The 13,190-nt window shown below is 33.7% G+C and overlaps 1 protein-coding gene across 6 annotated transcripts in view; it reads right to left on the reverse strand.

Moving 5' to 3' along the window:
* RELCH (RAB11 binding and LisH domain, coiled-coil and HEAT repeat containing) overlaps positions 1 to 13,190 on the reverse strand; it is a 109,622-nt gene that overhangs the window by 11,863 nt on the left and 84,569 nt on the right. For 3 of the 6 annotated variants that reach the window (XM_047767016.1, XM_047767013.1, XM_047767017.1), the window contains 5 exons: positions 12,463 to 12,562; positions 7,997 to 8,079; positions 7,154 to 7,217; positions 5,606 to 5,744; positions 698 to 814 (listed from right to left, as the gene is read on the reverse strand). In XM_047767016.1, coding sequence (XP_047622972.1) covers positions 698 to 814; positions 5,606 to 5,744; positions 7,154 to 7,217; positions 7,997 to 8,079; positions 12,463 to 12,562 — 503 coding nt within the window. Of the gene's footprint in view, positions 1 to 697; positions 815 to 5,605; positions 5,745 to 7,153; positions 7,218 to 7,422; positions 7,506 to 7,996; positions 8,080 to 12,462; positions 12,563 to 13,190 lie in introns of those variants that run through there. The other 3 variants (XM_047767015.1, XM_047767014.1, XM_047767019.1) reach the window with 2 other exon arrangements.

Consider the following 13,190-nt stretch of genomic DNA (forward strand, 5'->3'; position numbering starts at 1 on the left):
CTTTAATGGGAGAGCCTAAAAGCTGGAGTTTATTCTGCCTAGCTTTATCTCTATTTCCTTCTTAGTTTTATTTTACTAGGTCTATGATAGCAAAGGGAACTTTTAATAGGACAGCTAGAGTTTGCTGTTCTAGTCTCAGTTTTGCTTTTAACTATAAAAAACAGAAGTCACTGATGTCTTTAACTTTTAGTTTTATCACTTATAAAATGTAGGGATTGACATGGGTTAGATGATCTCTGAGTTTTCCTCCACGCTACCATCACTGCAAATGATTAACCATGGTGGCCCTAGATTTTTTTCAATGAGTGATAGCTCTCCAAGAGATATTCATAGCATCATAAAGATGGTTAAACATTCACTGAAAATGAATACTAGGACACAAACAAGACTTCCTTTTGATTAATAGAGCCTCAGTTATAACTGATTGCTTGCTTAGTTATATAGCTGATTAACAGATTAAAATTTCAGTCAATGTTTTTAAAACTATAGAATATATAAACACAAAGGACTTAAAGTTATCGTTTTAAATTGTGAGTTGGCTAAAATAAGGACTGGGGCAAGTCAATTCACATTTTTAATCTTCTACTTTACTTCTTAGTTAAGCTGAAAGAAAATTCTACTTCTCAGTCTTTAACAACTGAGGTTCACTGTAAGATTGATTAGTAAATAGAGATACACATTAATAAATCAAGGATACAACAACAGGAAAGTGCACTGTAGGCTTCAAAAAGATGGGTAGCAATATCCAGTCTTTTAGAATCCACAATTTGTAAGTTGTTCACCAAGGCTAACTTATGCAAATGTGGTATAACAACTGAAAAAAGAAAAAGAAATTATTAATTTTAATCTAAAACATGCTAATACATTTGAAAAATAGTTTTCCATTTTACTTTAGAAAAAAATCTTATACTTGCTTTTTCTTACCAGGGAAGAAAGCATGTTTTTCAGAATAAAGAGTGAAATTTGGGAGAAATAGATTACAGCATGCCATTATAACCTAATTATGAGGATGTATGCAGGTCCCTTGGCTTTACTGCAATTCAATTTCCCAATTTAAAAAATGAAAACCAAACAAACAAATGTAAACAACCTACCTCTGTTTATTATTATCTTTATAAATAAGTTTATATAAATTAGGTATTACCATTGCTATTAAAACAGATTAATATAGTATACTTATTTTTCTCAATGTTTTTCTCAGAAGCCACTCTACACAATATTGACTTAAAACTGCTTAAAACCAATACAATGTACTTTAAACTCTAGTCTAGATACAGTTAAAGGCTATAATTAAGGATCTTCCTAAATCTCAGAAGACAGAAGTTTACTACAGAACTCAATATTTCATTATATAGGTATTGTCCTGAGCTATACATCTGTACCTATTATTAACTTACCTGTTAACCCCTCAGATAGAGATAAATAGTTAAAAGAATTACCAAACAAGATGTGAGTGATTCTACAACTGACCTTTGGTGGGCAAGGAAAAGAGGAAATACACATAACATAAGGCCACTTCTGAAGCCCTTTTGCTTAAGGGCAGATTGGACAAAGATAAAGATCAACCAACAGCAGACTTCATAAAAATAGATTTTAGTAAACTTTCAAAAAAATCTTCTGGGGTAGATCTAATAGGAAAAGCAAAGGGAATCTTGTCTTTTCTTTTTGTAAATGGGCTTAGATCTAAAATAAGGAACTTTGGGGAAAAAGAAAAACAACTGATCTGAAATGTAAAATTGCTGTGTTACAAAATCTCCAATGTATGACCAAACATTTATAAAGTTAAAAAAGCAGAAAACAAACAAACAAAAGCTGTATCATGTTCTGGATAAAACAAATGGACCCTGAAATACAATCAAGACAAAAAGGTCTTATGATAACTAAAAGGTGGGAAAGAAAAAGGGCCACTGGAAAAATCAATGTCTTCTATTCCTAAAGGAATAGAGGGAAAAATATCCAAAACACCACTCCAAAGAAGACGTTACCACACAGCAATTTTTTGTCCTTTCTCTAAACTTCTAACAGGAATCATCTGTAAACACAGACGGTTAATGAGGCAGCATCCTTGTCAATATGGATTCTACTTCATCTATCATTAATCTTATCAGTATAGGACATTAAATGCCTCAGGGTAAAGTTTAAAAGCAAAAAGAAAGCCAACTGACTGAGTAGTAAAAAAAACGGAAAAAAAATTTTTTTTTGTCTTAAAAGGAAAAAAAAAAAAAAATCTGGTTGTGCCAGAATGTGAAAGAAGATTGTGTAAAATATACTTGTGGGAATATAGTAAGTTGCAGAAGGATTCGGGGATAATGGCTTACCACACTTATTAAAGCAATGAAAACTTCTCAGTCTTTATTTTGTCTTTTTAGGGCTGCATCCATGGATGGACATGCCCAGGCTAGTGGTCGAACTGGAGATGTAGCTGCTGGCCTATGCCATGGTCATGGCAATGCCCGATTGGAGCCGCATCTGCAACTTATACCACAGCTCACAGCAATGCCAGATCTACTGAGGCAAGGGACTGAAACTGCATCCTCATGGATAGTAGTTAGATTCGTTTCCATTGAGCCATGACAGGAACTCTTCAATCTTTTTTTCAAGCCAAACTTTAAATTGTTATTTTGGACCATTATGAAAAGAAGATTTCTTTTTTCAATGTGATGCATAAATCTTTCTTTTGAATGTACAGAAAACTGTTAGATCAGGTTCTAGAGAGTTACTCACTAACAACCTGGCACCCACCAAAGACCTATTGCCTATTTAGCCTATTCCTTGATCTAACAGTCAAGATTTATCCTCCTTGCTTCCATGCAATTAGAGCCTCAAAAAAGTTAGTCAGAGCACCTGTAGAGGATCACCTGTAAATCTGATGTTACTGTGGTGAGAACTACCCCTACTGCTAACTAAAATACCAAACCTTTTCCTGTTAACTGTGAATTGTTATTTTCTCCTCAAGCAACCAACACTACTACTCCCTGAAAAATAATCTTGTGAGTGTGTTTTTGTAGCTCAATAAGTGCTCATGCCCTCAACGACCTTTTTGGACACTGAAGTCTAAATCCTAACAATATTTTTTGTTGATGACTCTTATCTTAAAGCCACCTGGTTGGAGGAGTTCCAGTCATGGCACAGCGGAAACAAACCAACTAGGAACCATGAGGTTGTGGGTTTGATCCCTGGCCTTGCTCAGTGGGTTAAGGACCCGGTGTTGCCGTGAGCTGTGGTGTAGATGAGGCTCGGATCCCGAGTTGCTGTGGCTGTGGCGTAGGCCAGCAGCTGTAGCTCTGATGTGACCTCTACCCTGGGAACCTCCATATGCTGCCGGTGTACACCTAAAAAAGTAAAAAAAAAACCAAAACAAAAAACCTACCAGGTTGGATATGCAATAACTAGTCTATGGGAGAATCCAATTGTATACTAGAAATTAAATTGACTTAGGAAGCCAAATTTGTGGTCCTTTCTAAAACATGTCAAATTGCAAAAACAAACAAACAAAAAAACCCCCCAAAAACCAACAACAACAAAAAAGACTAATGTGTAACAGTGATAAGCATCATTCTTTTGGAGTAATAATTACTGGATGCTATGACGCCACCCAAAGAAATTGGTGGAAATTGCTGTCATAGAGGTTTGAGGTCCACAATAAAAGTGATATTATAGAAACTGGAGAAAATGCTTTAGCAGATAATCTTGCTAATCATTTAGTAGATCAACAAGATGTGATTTAAAACAAAATAGTGAAATGGTATGCTAACTGGAAGAAATGCAGGTCTTTCATAAGAACATGTCTAGAAACATAAAAATTTCCTTACAAATAAGAATTAAAAAACAAACTCCAACTATAAGGAGCATAATATTTTGAAATCAAGAATTGTTTTTAAAATAACTTGAAATTGTTTGAGTTGCTTTTCATATGTCTACAGCAATCATTATATAGTATAAGAAACCATTCAGTAGCCAAAGCCATCCTAAGAAAGAAAAATGGAGCTGGAGGAATCAGGCTCCCTGACTCCAGACTATACTACAAAGCTACAGTCATCAAAACTGTATGGTACTGACACGAAGACAGAAATACAGATCAGTGGAACAGGATAGAAAGCCCAGAATTAAACCCACGCACCTACAGTCAACTAATCTACGACAAAGGATGCAAGAATATACAATGGAGAAAAGACAGCCCCTTCAATAAGTGGGCTGGGAAAACTGAACAGCCACAAGTAAGAGAGTGAAATTAGAACACTTCCTGACACCATACACAAAAGTAAACTCAAAATGGATTAAAGATCTAAATATAAGACTACATTTTTAAATATAAGACTTAAATATAAGACTCTTAAATATAAGACTATATATTTATATACTACAAAACTCTTAGAGGAAAACATAGGCTGAACACTCTCAGATCCACCTCCTAGAGTAATGCCAATAAAAACAAAAATAAACAAATGGAACTTAAAAGTTTCTGCACAGCAAAGGAAACCCTAAACAAAATGAAAAGACAACCCACAGAATGGGAGAAAACAGTTGCAAATGAAGCAACTGACAAGGGATTAATCTCCAAAATTTATAAACACCTTTTGCAGCTCAATAACAAAAAAGCAAACAACCCCATCAAAAAATAGGCAGAAGATCTAAACAGACAATTCTCCAAAGAAGACATATGGATGGCCAAAAAACAATGAAAAGATGTTCAACATCACTCATTATTAGAGAAATGCAAATCAAAACCCACTATGATGTACCACTTTACACTGGCCAGAATGGCCATCATCAAAAAGTCTACAAGCAATAAATGCTGGAGAGGGTGTGGAGACAAGGGAACCTATTACACTGTTGGTGGGAAGGTAAACTGGTGCAACCACGTGAAAAACAGTATGGACATTCCTCAGAAAACTAAAAACAGAATTACCATTTGATCCAGTAATCCCACTCCTGGGCATCTATCCGGAGAAAACCATGACTCAAAAAGATACATGTACTCCAATGTTCATTGCAGCACCATATACAATAGCCAAGACATGGAAACAACCTAAATGTCCATTGACAGAGGAGTGGATCCAGAAGATGTGGTACGTATACACAATGGAATATTACTCAGCCAGTCAAAGGAAAGAAATGAAGGCATTTGCAGCAACACGGATGGACCTAGAAATTGTCATGCTAAGTGAAGTCAGTCAGACAGTGAGACACCAACATCAAATGCTATCACTCACATGTGGAATTTTAAAAAAGGACAAAATGAACTTCTTTGCAGAACAGATACTGACTCAAAGACAGATACAAAACTCAAAGGTTTCCAAATGAGACAGGTTGGGGGGTGGGGAGGAGCACTGAGGGTTTGGTTTGGAAATGCTGTAAAATTTGGTTGTGATGATTGTTGTACAACTATAAATATAATTGAGTAAAAAAAATGCTATAAAAAAAAGAAACCATTCAGTAATAGTAATACTAATCAATTCATAGTAACAAACTTGTTTCACTTTTAGCTTTCAGTATATGAAAAATAAAGCACAGGAAGTCTTTAACACATAACAAATTCTCAGAGAATCTCTGGCTTTGCTCTGACATTACAATTCAGGAAAAAAGGTTAAAAACTGAAACTTACATTCATCTCGGAACCTTGGTTCTGCATTAGGCCCAACTCTACCGAATGTTTTTATGATCTCTGTATGCAATGAATACTGGTCTTGATATTGAGGATCTTCCAGGAAAGAAGCCAACTGCATTTTCACTCTTTCCAGCAACTTAAAATTGAATAATATATAGCCAAATTGAGTAGAGTTGTTACAGAGAAAGATACACTTCTAAACATGGCTTGTAGCATTGGATTCAAATGACTTGTATCAACGTAACAAGAGAAATTTGGAATTATATAAGTACTTATTTAGTCTTTTGGCTCAGAAGGTTTTACATTTTTGCTTATGCTTGTTAATTCATTTTTTGCTTTTTAAAAATACAAATATTCCCTGACAAACTGTAAAAACAGAGAAAAGGCCCTACAACATTTAAGGACAAAGATAAATTTATGATGATTTTGTATCTAAATTATAATTCTTAAAACAAATCACAGTGTAAGTTACCCACTTATTCACCTTCTGAAAGCAATGAGTCATTAATGACTTATAACTTACTCATATTTCCCTAAAAGACATTTTTATTTTGGGATTTAAGAACATGTTGAAATTCTGCCAAGATTGCAAGGTTTGCAGAATTTTTTTTTTTTAAATTTTGCTCCACCAGTAAAATACGTAAGTGAAAAAATGGAAAACACTTTTTCCCATAACTAACAAAGTTGTTTAATTTTAGTTATAAAACATGTATATGAAAAAAATTTACAAAACTAAAAATTTTTGCATAATGTCTATGAGATGAAAAGCCTGTTTTCCATTTTAACAACTAAGTAATATGTCCACAAATAATTTATTTTCAAATGTACAGGGTTTTTCATTGTATGAGGACATGTCCAATTTGATACTAAAGAATAAAATTTTGACACTAATTTTGAGAAGTGTCTTATATAAGGTTAATGTTGCAGATAGAACCTAACAAACATAAAAATTAAATCACAACTTTCTGAATTAAAATACACTTTTAGAAAGGAAGACTTTGGTAATCTCCTGACATGACAGAGGGTTGTCACTGTAATGGGTGCTGCAAAAAGACAATATCAGTCTATGATATGATGCAGCTTGGTATCAATGACACACATCATAATGACAGTTACAAGAACAGAGTTATACTCTAGCCTCCAAACTGAAAAAACCTGGGTGCAAATCTGTGCAAACTGGTATTAGAGAATTTATGCAGACTATCCAGATGTCCACTGGATAAGAGAAGCCTGTGGAACTAGATCTAGTTTGAAGGATTATTCAAAACTGCAATATCCAGATAGGCTTAAAATACAACATCTGAGAGTTGGCTTATACTTAATTTCCTAATTGAGAAGAAAGACTAGAGATTTTCTTAGGATGTGAAAATACACTTTTGATAGGCTATCATATTTTCAAATATTGAGATCCTCTTCTGGCCCAAAATTAACTAAGAAATAAAATGAAGGGTATGTTCCCAACCCCCAACCACAGAGTACGTGTATGCTAATACATTATCATCACCTCAACAGCACATAAATTAAATAAATTCAGTCATTGCCTACCTCTCTCTGAATAACTGTTTCCATAATAGTGCCAAAGGCTGGAATTGTGGCAATCCTGACAGAGCTGTTAGAATTAAAAAAGAAAGAAACTGAAATTTTCTCTGCAATGAAAAACTGATTATTATTAAAATATATATCAAAGTTAAGTATAAGGTAAATATACTGTATTAGTCTCTAGCAATGACAAATTAAATTTAAAAAAAGCAGACCAAGAAGAATGCTCAAAAAGACAGACAGGATAACTTAAGGTCGCAGTCTGTGAAACTCACAATTCAGGATCACTGGACAAGGTAACAAGGGCCGGAGCAACCCGCTTGTCAACTAAAGCTTCACTCATGCCTCGAAGAGTCAGCTGTAAACCAGTCAACATGCAATAAAAAATGGTTTGGTAAACTGGAATGAGAACTGGGTTAGCTGTGACTGAGGATGGCAGGCAGACTTATTGGCCTTTCTTGGTTTAGTCACCCACACGAGACATTAAAATGTTAAGCCTTTGGTTCATGCCACTATACTTACTGGTAACAACATGTTAGTGAGATTAGCAGAGCATCCCTTCTTGGCTTGGAAGAAATAGTCCATCAGCATGTTTTCAGTTTTGGAAATGCTTACTACTACTACGAACATATTTTTCAATATATGGCCTTTTCATGAAGCTTCCTGTGAAGGTTGACTTTAAAAAAATATATGGAGTAGTATGATAAAGTTTAAAATCGAGTAAGTGTAACTCATTATTATTTTAAAGTGATATATCTATTCTTCAACGAATTTAAAAGCTGATGGTTATTTCTTGACAGGCGCATTTCAAAAGGGATGCTGAATGTAAAAGGCAGGGACAACACTTACATTTCAGGGTCACTGGAGAGAGTTATGAGAGCAGGAACAACCCTCTGAGCTACTAGAGTTTCATTCACCCCCTTCACCAACAGCTGAATGGTCAGCGCAGGGGGGTATTCACAGGTGATGCATGGAAAGAGCAAACACAATGCCACGGGAAGAAGAAAGGAATAACCAAGAGAAAGAGAGAAAACACAAAAGCAAAACCAAAATTAGAAGCTAAGCAAATATTGCTACTAGAGTGCTTTATAAAGGCAGAGAATGCTTAGGAGAATAAAGCATAAACAGCCTAGAAATCCCCGAAAACAGTCTGTCACCAATTCAATGGCAGTTTGTACTTTAGGTCAAACAATTTATGCAATTTCCAATAAAAACACAATTTAAAAGAAGCCTTAACTTTTTAAAAAGAAGACATACTGGATTCTTTGGTTAAACTCTTTAAATAAATCCAGTATAGTTTTGTTAGGACCAACAAGGTACAAACTGGACTGCTTTAAAACCAAACTCAATGGTTAGCAGCCATCACTAAATAGCTTCTGATAGTTCCATAGCAAGAAAATTTAAAAAACACATATGAAAACTCCCAACCTTTTACATCACATAGCTTTCTTTCCTAAGATATAGAGACATAACGCGGCCTACTGGAAAGTACTTATTGTACATGGGAGTCAGACTTGGGTTCAGATTCTAGCTCTCCACTAACTAGTAATGTGGCTTTAGATATATTACGTAATCTCTAGAAACTCAGTTTTCTCATCTGAAAATGGAGACATTTTCGTATACCTTAAAGCCTCATAATTGCATATAATATACTTAAATCTTTTGTGCGACAAAGTCTAGGCATTTAAGAAATGAGAGTTGAATTTTTATGACTATTAAAAAGGATATTAGATTTGTGAAATATTGAAAAAAGAAATTATTAATTAAAAAATGTTTTTGGCTGGTTCAAGTAGTTAAAGTTTACAAATAGTTGATTTACATTTCTCTAAAAGCTCAAATTAAACAAAAAAATATAAGCACGATTAGACCTAATCATAAAATAATTCGTTTAGCAACCAACTCCCAAAATCACAGAACAAGAGAACAGTATTGAGCTGTACTCATTTTGTTTTTTATAAAAACCATTGAGTTTCATGAGTTCACCTAGCAATGGAACTAGTCCTCACAGAAGATGGAAGATACCAAGGAATTTTCAGTAATAAAAACCTAATAGTGTGTGCAAAGGTTAACCATTCCTCCTACACAACACATTCTGGAGCAGAGCTCCTTTTGCATGAAAATTCTTAATTTTATAATAATTCGTTACTGTTTAATAACCAATTCACTTTTTTTTTTGTCTTTTTAGGGCTGTACCCACGGTATCTGGAGGTTCCCAGGCTAGGGGTCGAATTGGAGCCGTAGCTGCCAGCCTAAACCACAGCCACAGTAACATGAGATCTGAGCTGCGTCCACGACCTACACCACAGCTCATGGCAACGCCAAAGCCTTGACCCACTGAGCGAGGCCAGGGTTCGATCCTGCATCCTCATGGATACTAGTCAGTTTCATTTCTGCTGAACCACGATGGGAACTCCCTGATTCACTTTAAGTAAAACTTTTTTCTCCTTATCATTTTGTAAATAAGGTAGCATAGATTTGAATCAGTAAAATATATCTGGAAATGTCTATCTTGTGCCAGCCAAAAAGCATTTAAAAAAAAAAGACAATTAGGGAACAAGTTATTTTTTCATTATGCTGGAGTTTTAAAGTTTAATTACTTTATTAAGCTAGAAAATCAGAAAGCAAAATTTAAGAGTTATTATTATGCACTTTATATACACGGTATCATCTGATTTTTAAACTCACTAAGTACCATTATTATCCATGTTTTAACAGATGAAGAAACTGAGCCTTAGAGAAGTTAGACAACTTTTCCAGTATTTTAGAGCCTCAAAGAGGTAGAGCTAGAAAATGGACTCAGTCACATCTGTCTTAAAAGCCCATGCCTTCTCTGAGTTGTGGTCTTGCTGTTACCTGCTTAATTTCCTCAAGATGGATGTAAGAAATCATTCTATGAAGTTCTTTTCTGCATCTTTTGGGAAATCCATTATGTCACATTAGAAGTAACATGATAAAGACTCTTATAAATCAACTTCAATAATAAGTTGTTAATCAAGAACTAATATATTATCTCTTATTTAACAGCGAGAATAATATGGCTGACTGGATTTCCCCTTTTTATCCTGCTGTCTGAAAACTCAGAGCTAAATTTAGTGTTCAATTTCACTAAGTACCTCATATTAGCTCTTGGTATATTCATTTCTCACTTTCTTCTCAATACTTTCTGATCTCACATTTAAAAAACTAAAGTGTCTTGTTTTAATGATTTTTATTTGGAAGTAACTCATTTTGGGCATAATTGTAAATTATAAAGTATTAGTATCAAAAGAAATCTTATGAAATGACTACTCTTTTAATGAAATTTTGTTCAAAATAAGACTCAATGGTAAAAAAGTGACTTTGATTTTTCCTACTGATGACTTATGTGACATGCTCAGTAAAATTCTGTTTTATCATAAATGAATTTGGAAAAATATTGGAATAAGTCTCTCAGAAATTCATAATCAACCTGAGAGAACACTGAAAACTGCTTAAGCGTATGTATAGTTTCCAACCAGCACTGACAGCAGACATAGAAACCAAAACCAGACAAAAGCCACATATAAGAAACAAGGCAGAAAAAACACAAAAACAAATAAAAAGGGAGGGTGCTTCATTTAATTTATTGAAATTATTTTCATTTATATGGTATGCTTCACCAGTGTATATATAAATACATTTTAGAAACAAATGGATTAAGATAAAGAAATAGCTCTTACGGTCTTAGAATAAAATCCTAAGAGAGATGTATTAAAGAAATAGAATGCTTTTTTCTTTTTTGAGGAAGAGAAGGCTAAAGAAACTTTTTTCTTTCACAGTAATAGCTGTTTTTCAGCATAATGAATAATCAAAAGTTATTTATATTTACACTCAGAAGGACCTTATACTAGGAATTACCACTGTGGTGCAGTGGGGTAAGAATCTCACTGCAGAGCTTGATCTCTGACCTGGCATAGTGGGTTAAAGGATCTGGTGTAGGTTGCAATTGAGGCTTGGGTTCAATCCCAGGCCCAGGAACTTTCATATGCTGTCGGGGCAGCCAAAAAAAAAGAAAAAAAGAAAAAAAAAAGGAACTTGGACTAGACATACAACTAAATTTTTATATTGGCATTTATCTCAACAAAGAACATGTGATTAATTTTTTGATCAAACATAATAACTGCAGGAATAACACGGACAGAGGATTTTCAACCTCCTGATAACAATGGGATTTTCTATTAATTTAATGGGAATTAAATTAAGATTTAATTCATCTTAAATTATGTAAAAATTCTGAAATTTAGGGTGAAGTGAATTGTCCAGTTCTTCTACGGAAATAAATGCTTTAAGATATTTTAAGAATCACATGCATACTAGGGAGAGTTTTAGTCTGGATAAATATACATTTCTTAAACTATGATAATGATAGTTAACAGTTATAAGTTATTACTATTTTGTGCCAAACACTGTTTTAAGGGTTTTACAAGTATTAATTCATTTAATATTAATATCCTTTGATATGGATACTTATTATCATCTTCACTTATAGATGAGAAAACTAAAGCACAGAGAAGTTTGAAACTTGGCATTAAATGGCAGATGCTGAATCTAAGCAGTGTGGATCTACGGCAAGACTCAACAGCAGTAGGAAACTCTCTAAACCAATTTTAGTTTCAAATACAAGCTCTGTGTGTGTGTGTGTGTGTGTGTGTGTGTGCGCGTGCGCACAGTCTATATAACATTATTTCCTCTATGATGGATAAAAAGGTACATATTCTACTTTTCATATTAAACTTAAATTGTTAGGTGGCAATTCAAGAAAATCTAGTTAAATTATATGAAGTCTCTTCTCTTTTATAAGCCCTTGGGCAGTTAATGTATGGGTTATTCCAGAAATGACATGTGAGGGAATAATGAAGTGGGAGTAATCAATACAATGAACATTTTCATAAGTGCAAAAATTGATTTTTTAATGCTACACATGAATCCAACTATATTTTACAACTTTAGAGATATATTTTATTGTTTTAGTTTATTTTAGTAGCCATTTACCTCAGTAAATAGCAAAGTATATTAGGAAGATATACATAGGATGGAAATTAAAATTTAAAAGAAATTCTGAGAAATGGAAATGATAATACATTCAAGGAACCAATAAGGCTGGAAAACATTCTGAAATATATCAAAGCTATATTTCTGCCCCATTACACAGTACACAACTAGATACTGTTCAATGCCATAAAATATTTATCAACATTACATAGTATGAAAAGTTTTTTTTTTTTTTGAGAAATGTTCCCTCTCTCTACCAAAGGAATCATTATGATTTGAACCAAAAGAATCATCTGTTTACATACCTCAAACATTCTAGCAGCAGTACACCTTACAAGTGCTGAAGTATGGACAACACCATACCATAAAACAGTTAATAATAACTCATGGTAGGCTGGATTTGCACTGAAAGAAAAAAAAAAATCAATGTTAAAAGTGAGAACCACAGTACCTGAGTGGTACACTGAAAAATACTATACTTATGACAAATATTAATGATAAAAATATTGGCAAACATATAGAATTATTTCATATGGCTTAATAAGTTACATCTAAGATTCTTTAGAAAAGGAAGTCATATAAAACTATAAACTTTTAGCATTTCTGGAACTATACTTTTAGTTTCTCTAAGCATTTGCAATTATGATAAAAATTTCAAGTCTTTAATACCATAAAAGTTAAAATGATAAAAAATACAGTAAAATAACATTTATTACTATGAGAAAAAAAGAACACTGGGCTAAGAGTCAGATAGGTAAGTTATAACCTCTGCGTTTCTTAATTTCTGCAACTATAAAAACCAAGGAAACAACAAATGTCCTATTAATGCCATATGGTTGCTTGTAGGATCAATTGGGATAACTCAAATCACCTATATGGGAAGTTGGCTGTGGAGCCTATCCAAATGCAGGATAGTATTATTAATAAATATATAAAGCCTGTTTTCAGTAAAGGGTGGATAAAACTATGTAAGCAGCAAGATAATGTGACCATGAGGGACTAGGTAAATCAAATGAAATGGAAAAAGGATCCC

Source organism: Phacochoerus africanus, chromosome 2 (genome assembly GCF_016906955.1).
Source record: "Phacochoerus africanus isolate WHEZ1 chromosome 2, ROS_Pafr_v1, whole genome shotgun sequence".
NCBI lineage: Eukaryota > Metazoa > Chordata > Mammalia > Artiodactyla > Suidae > Phacochoerus > Phacochoerus africanus.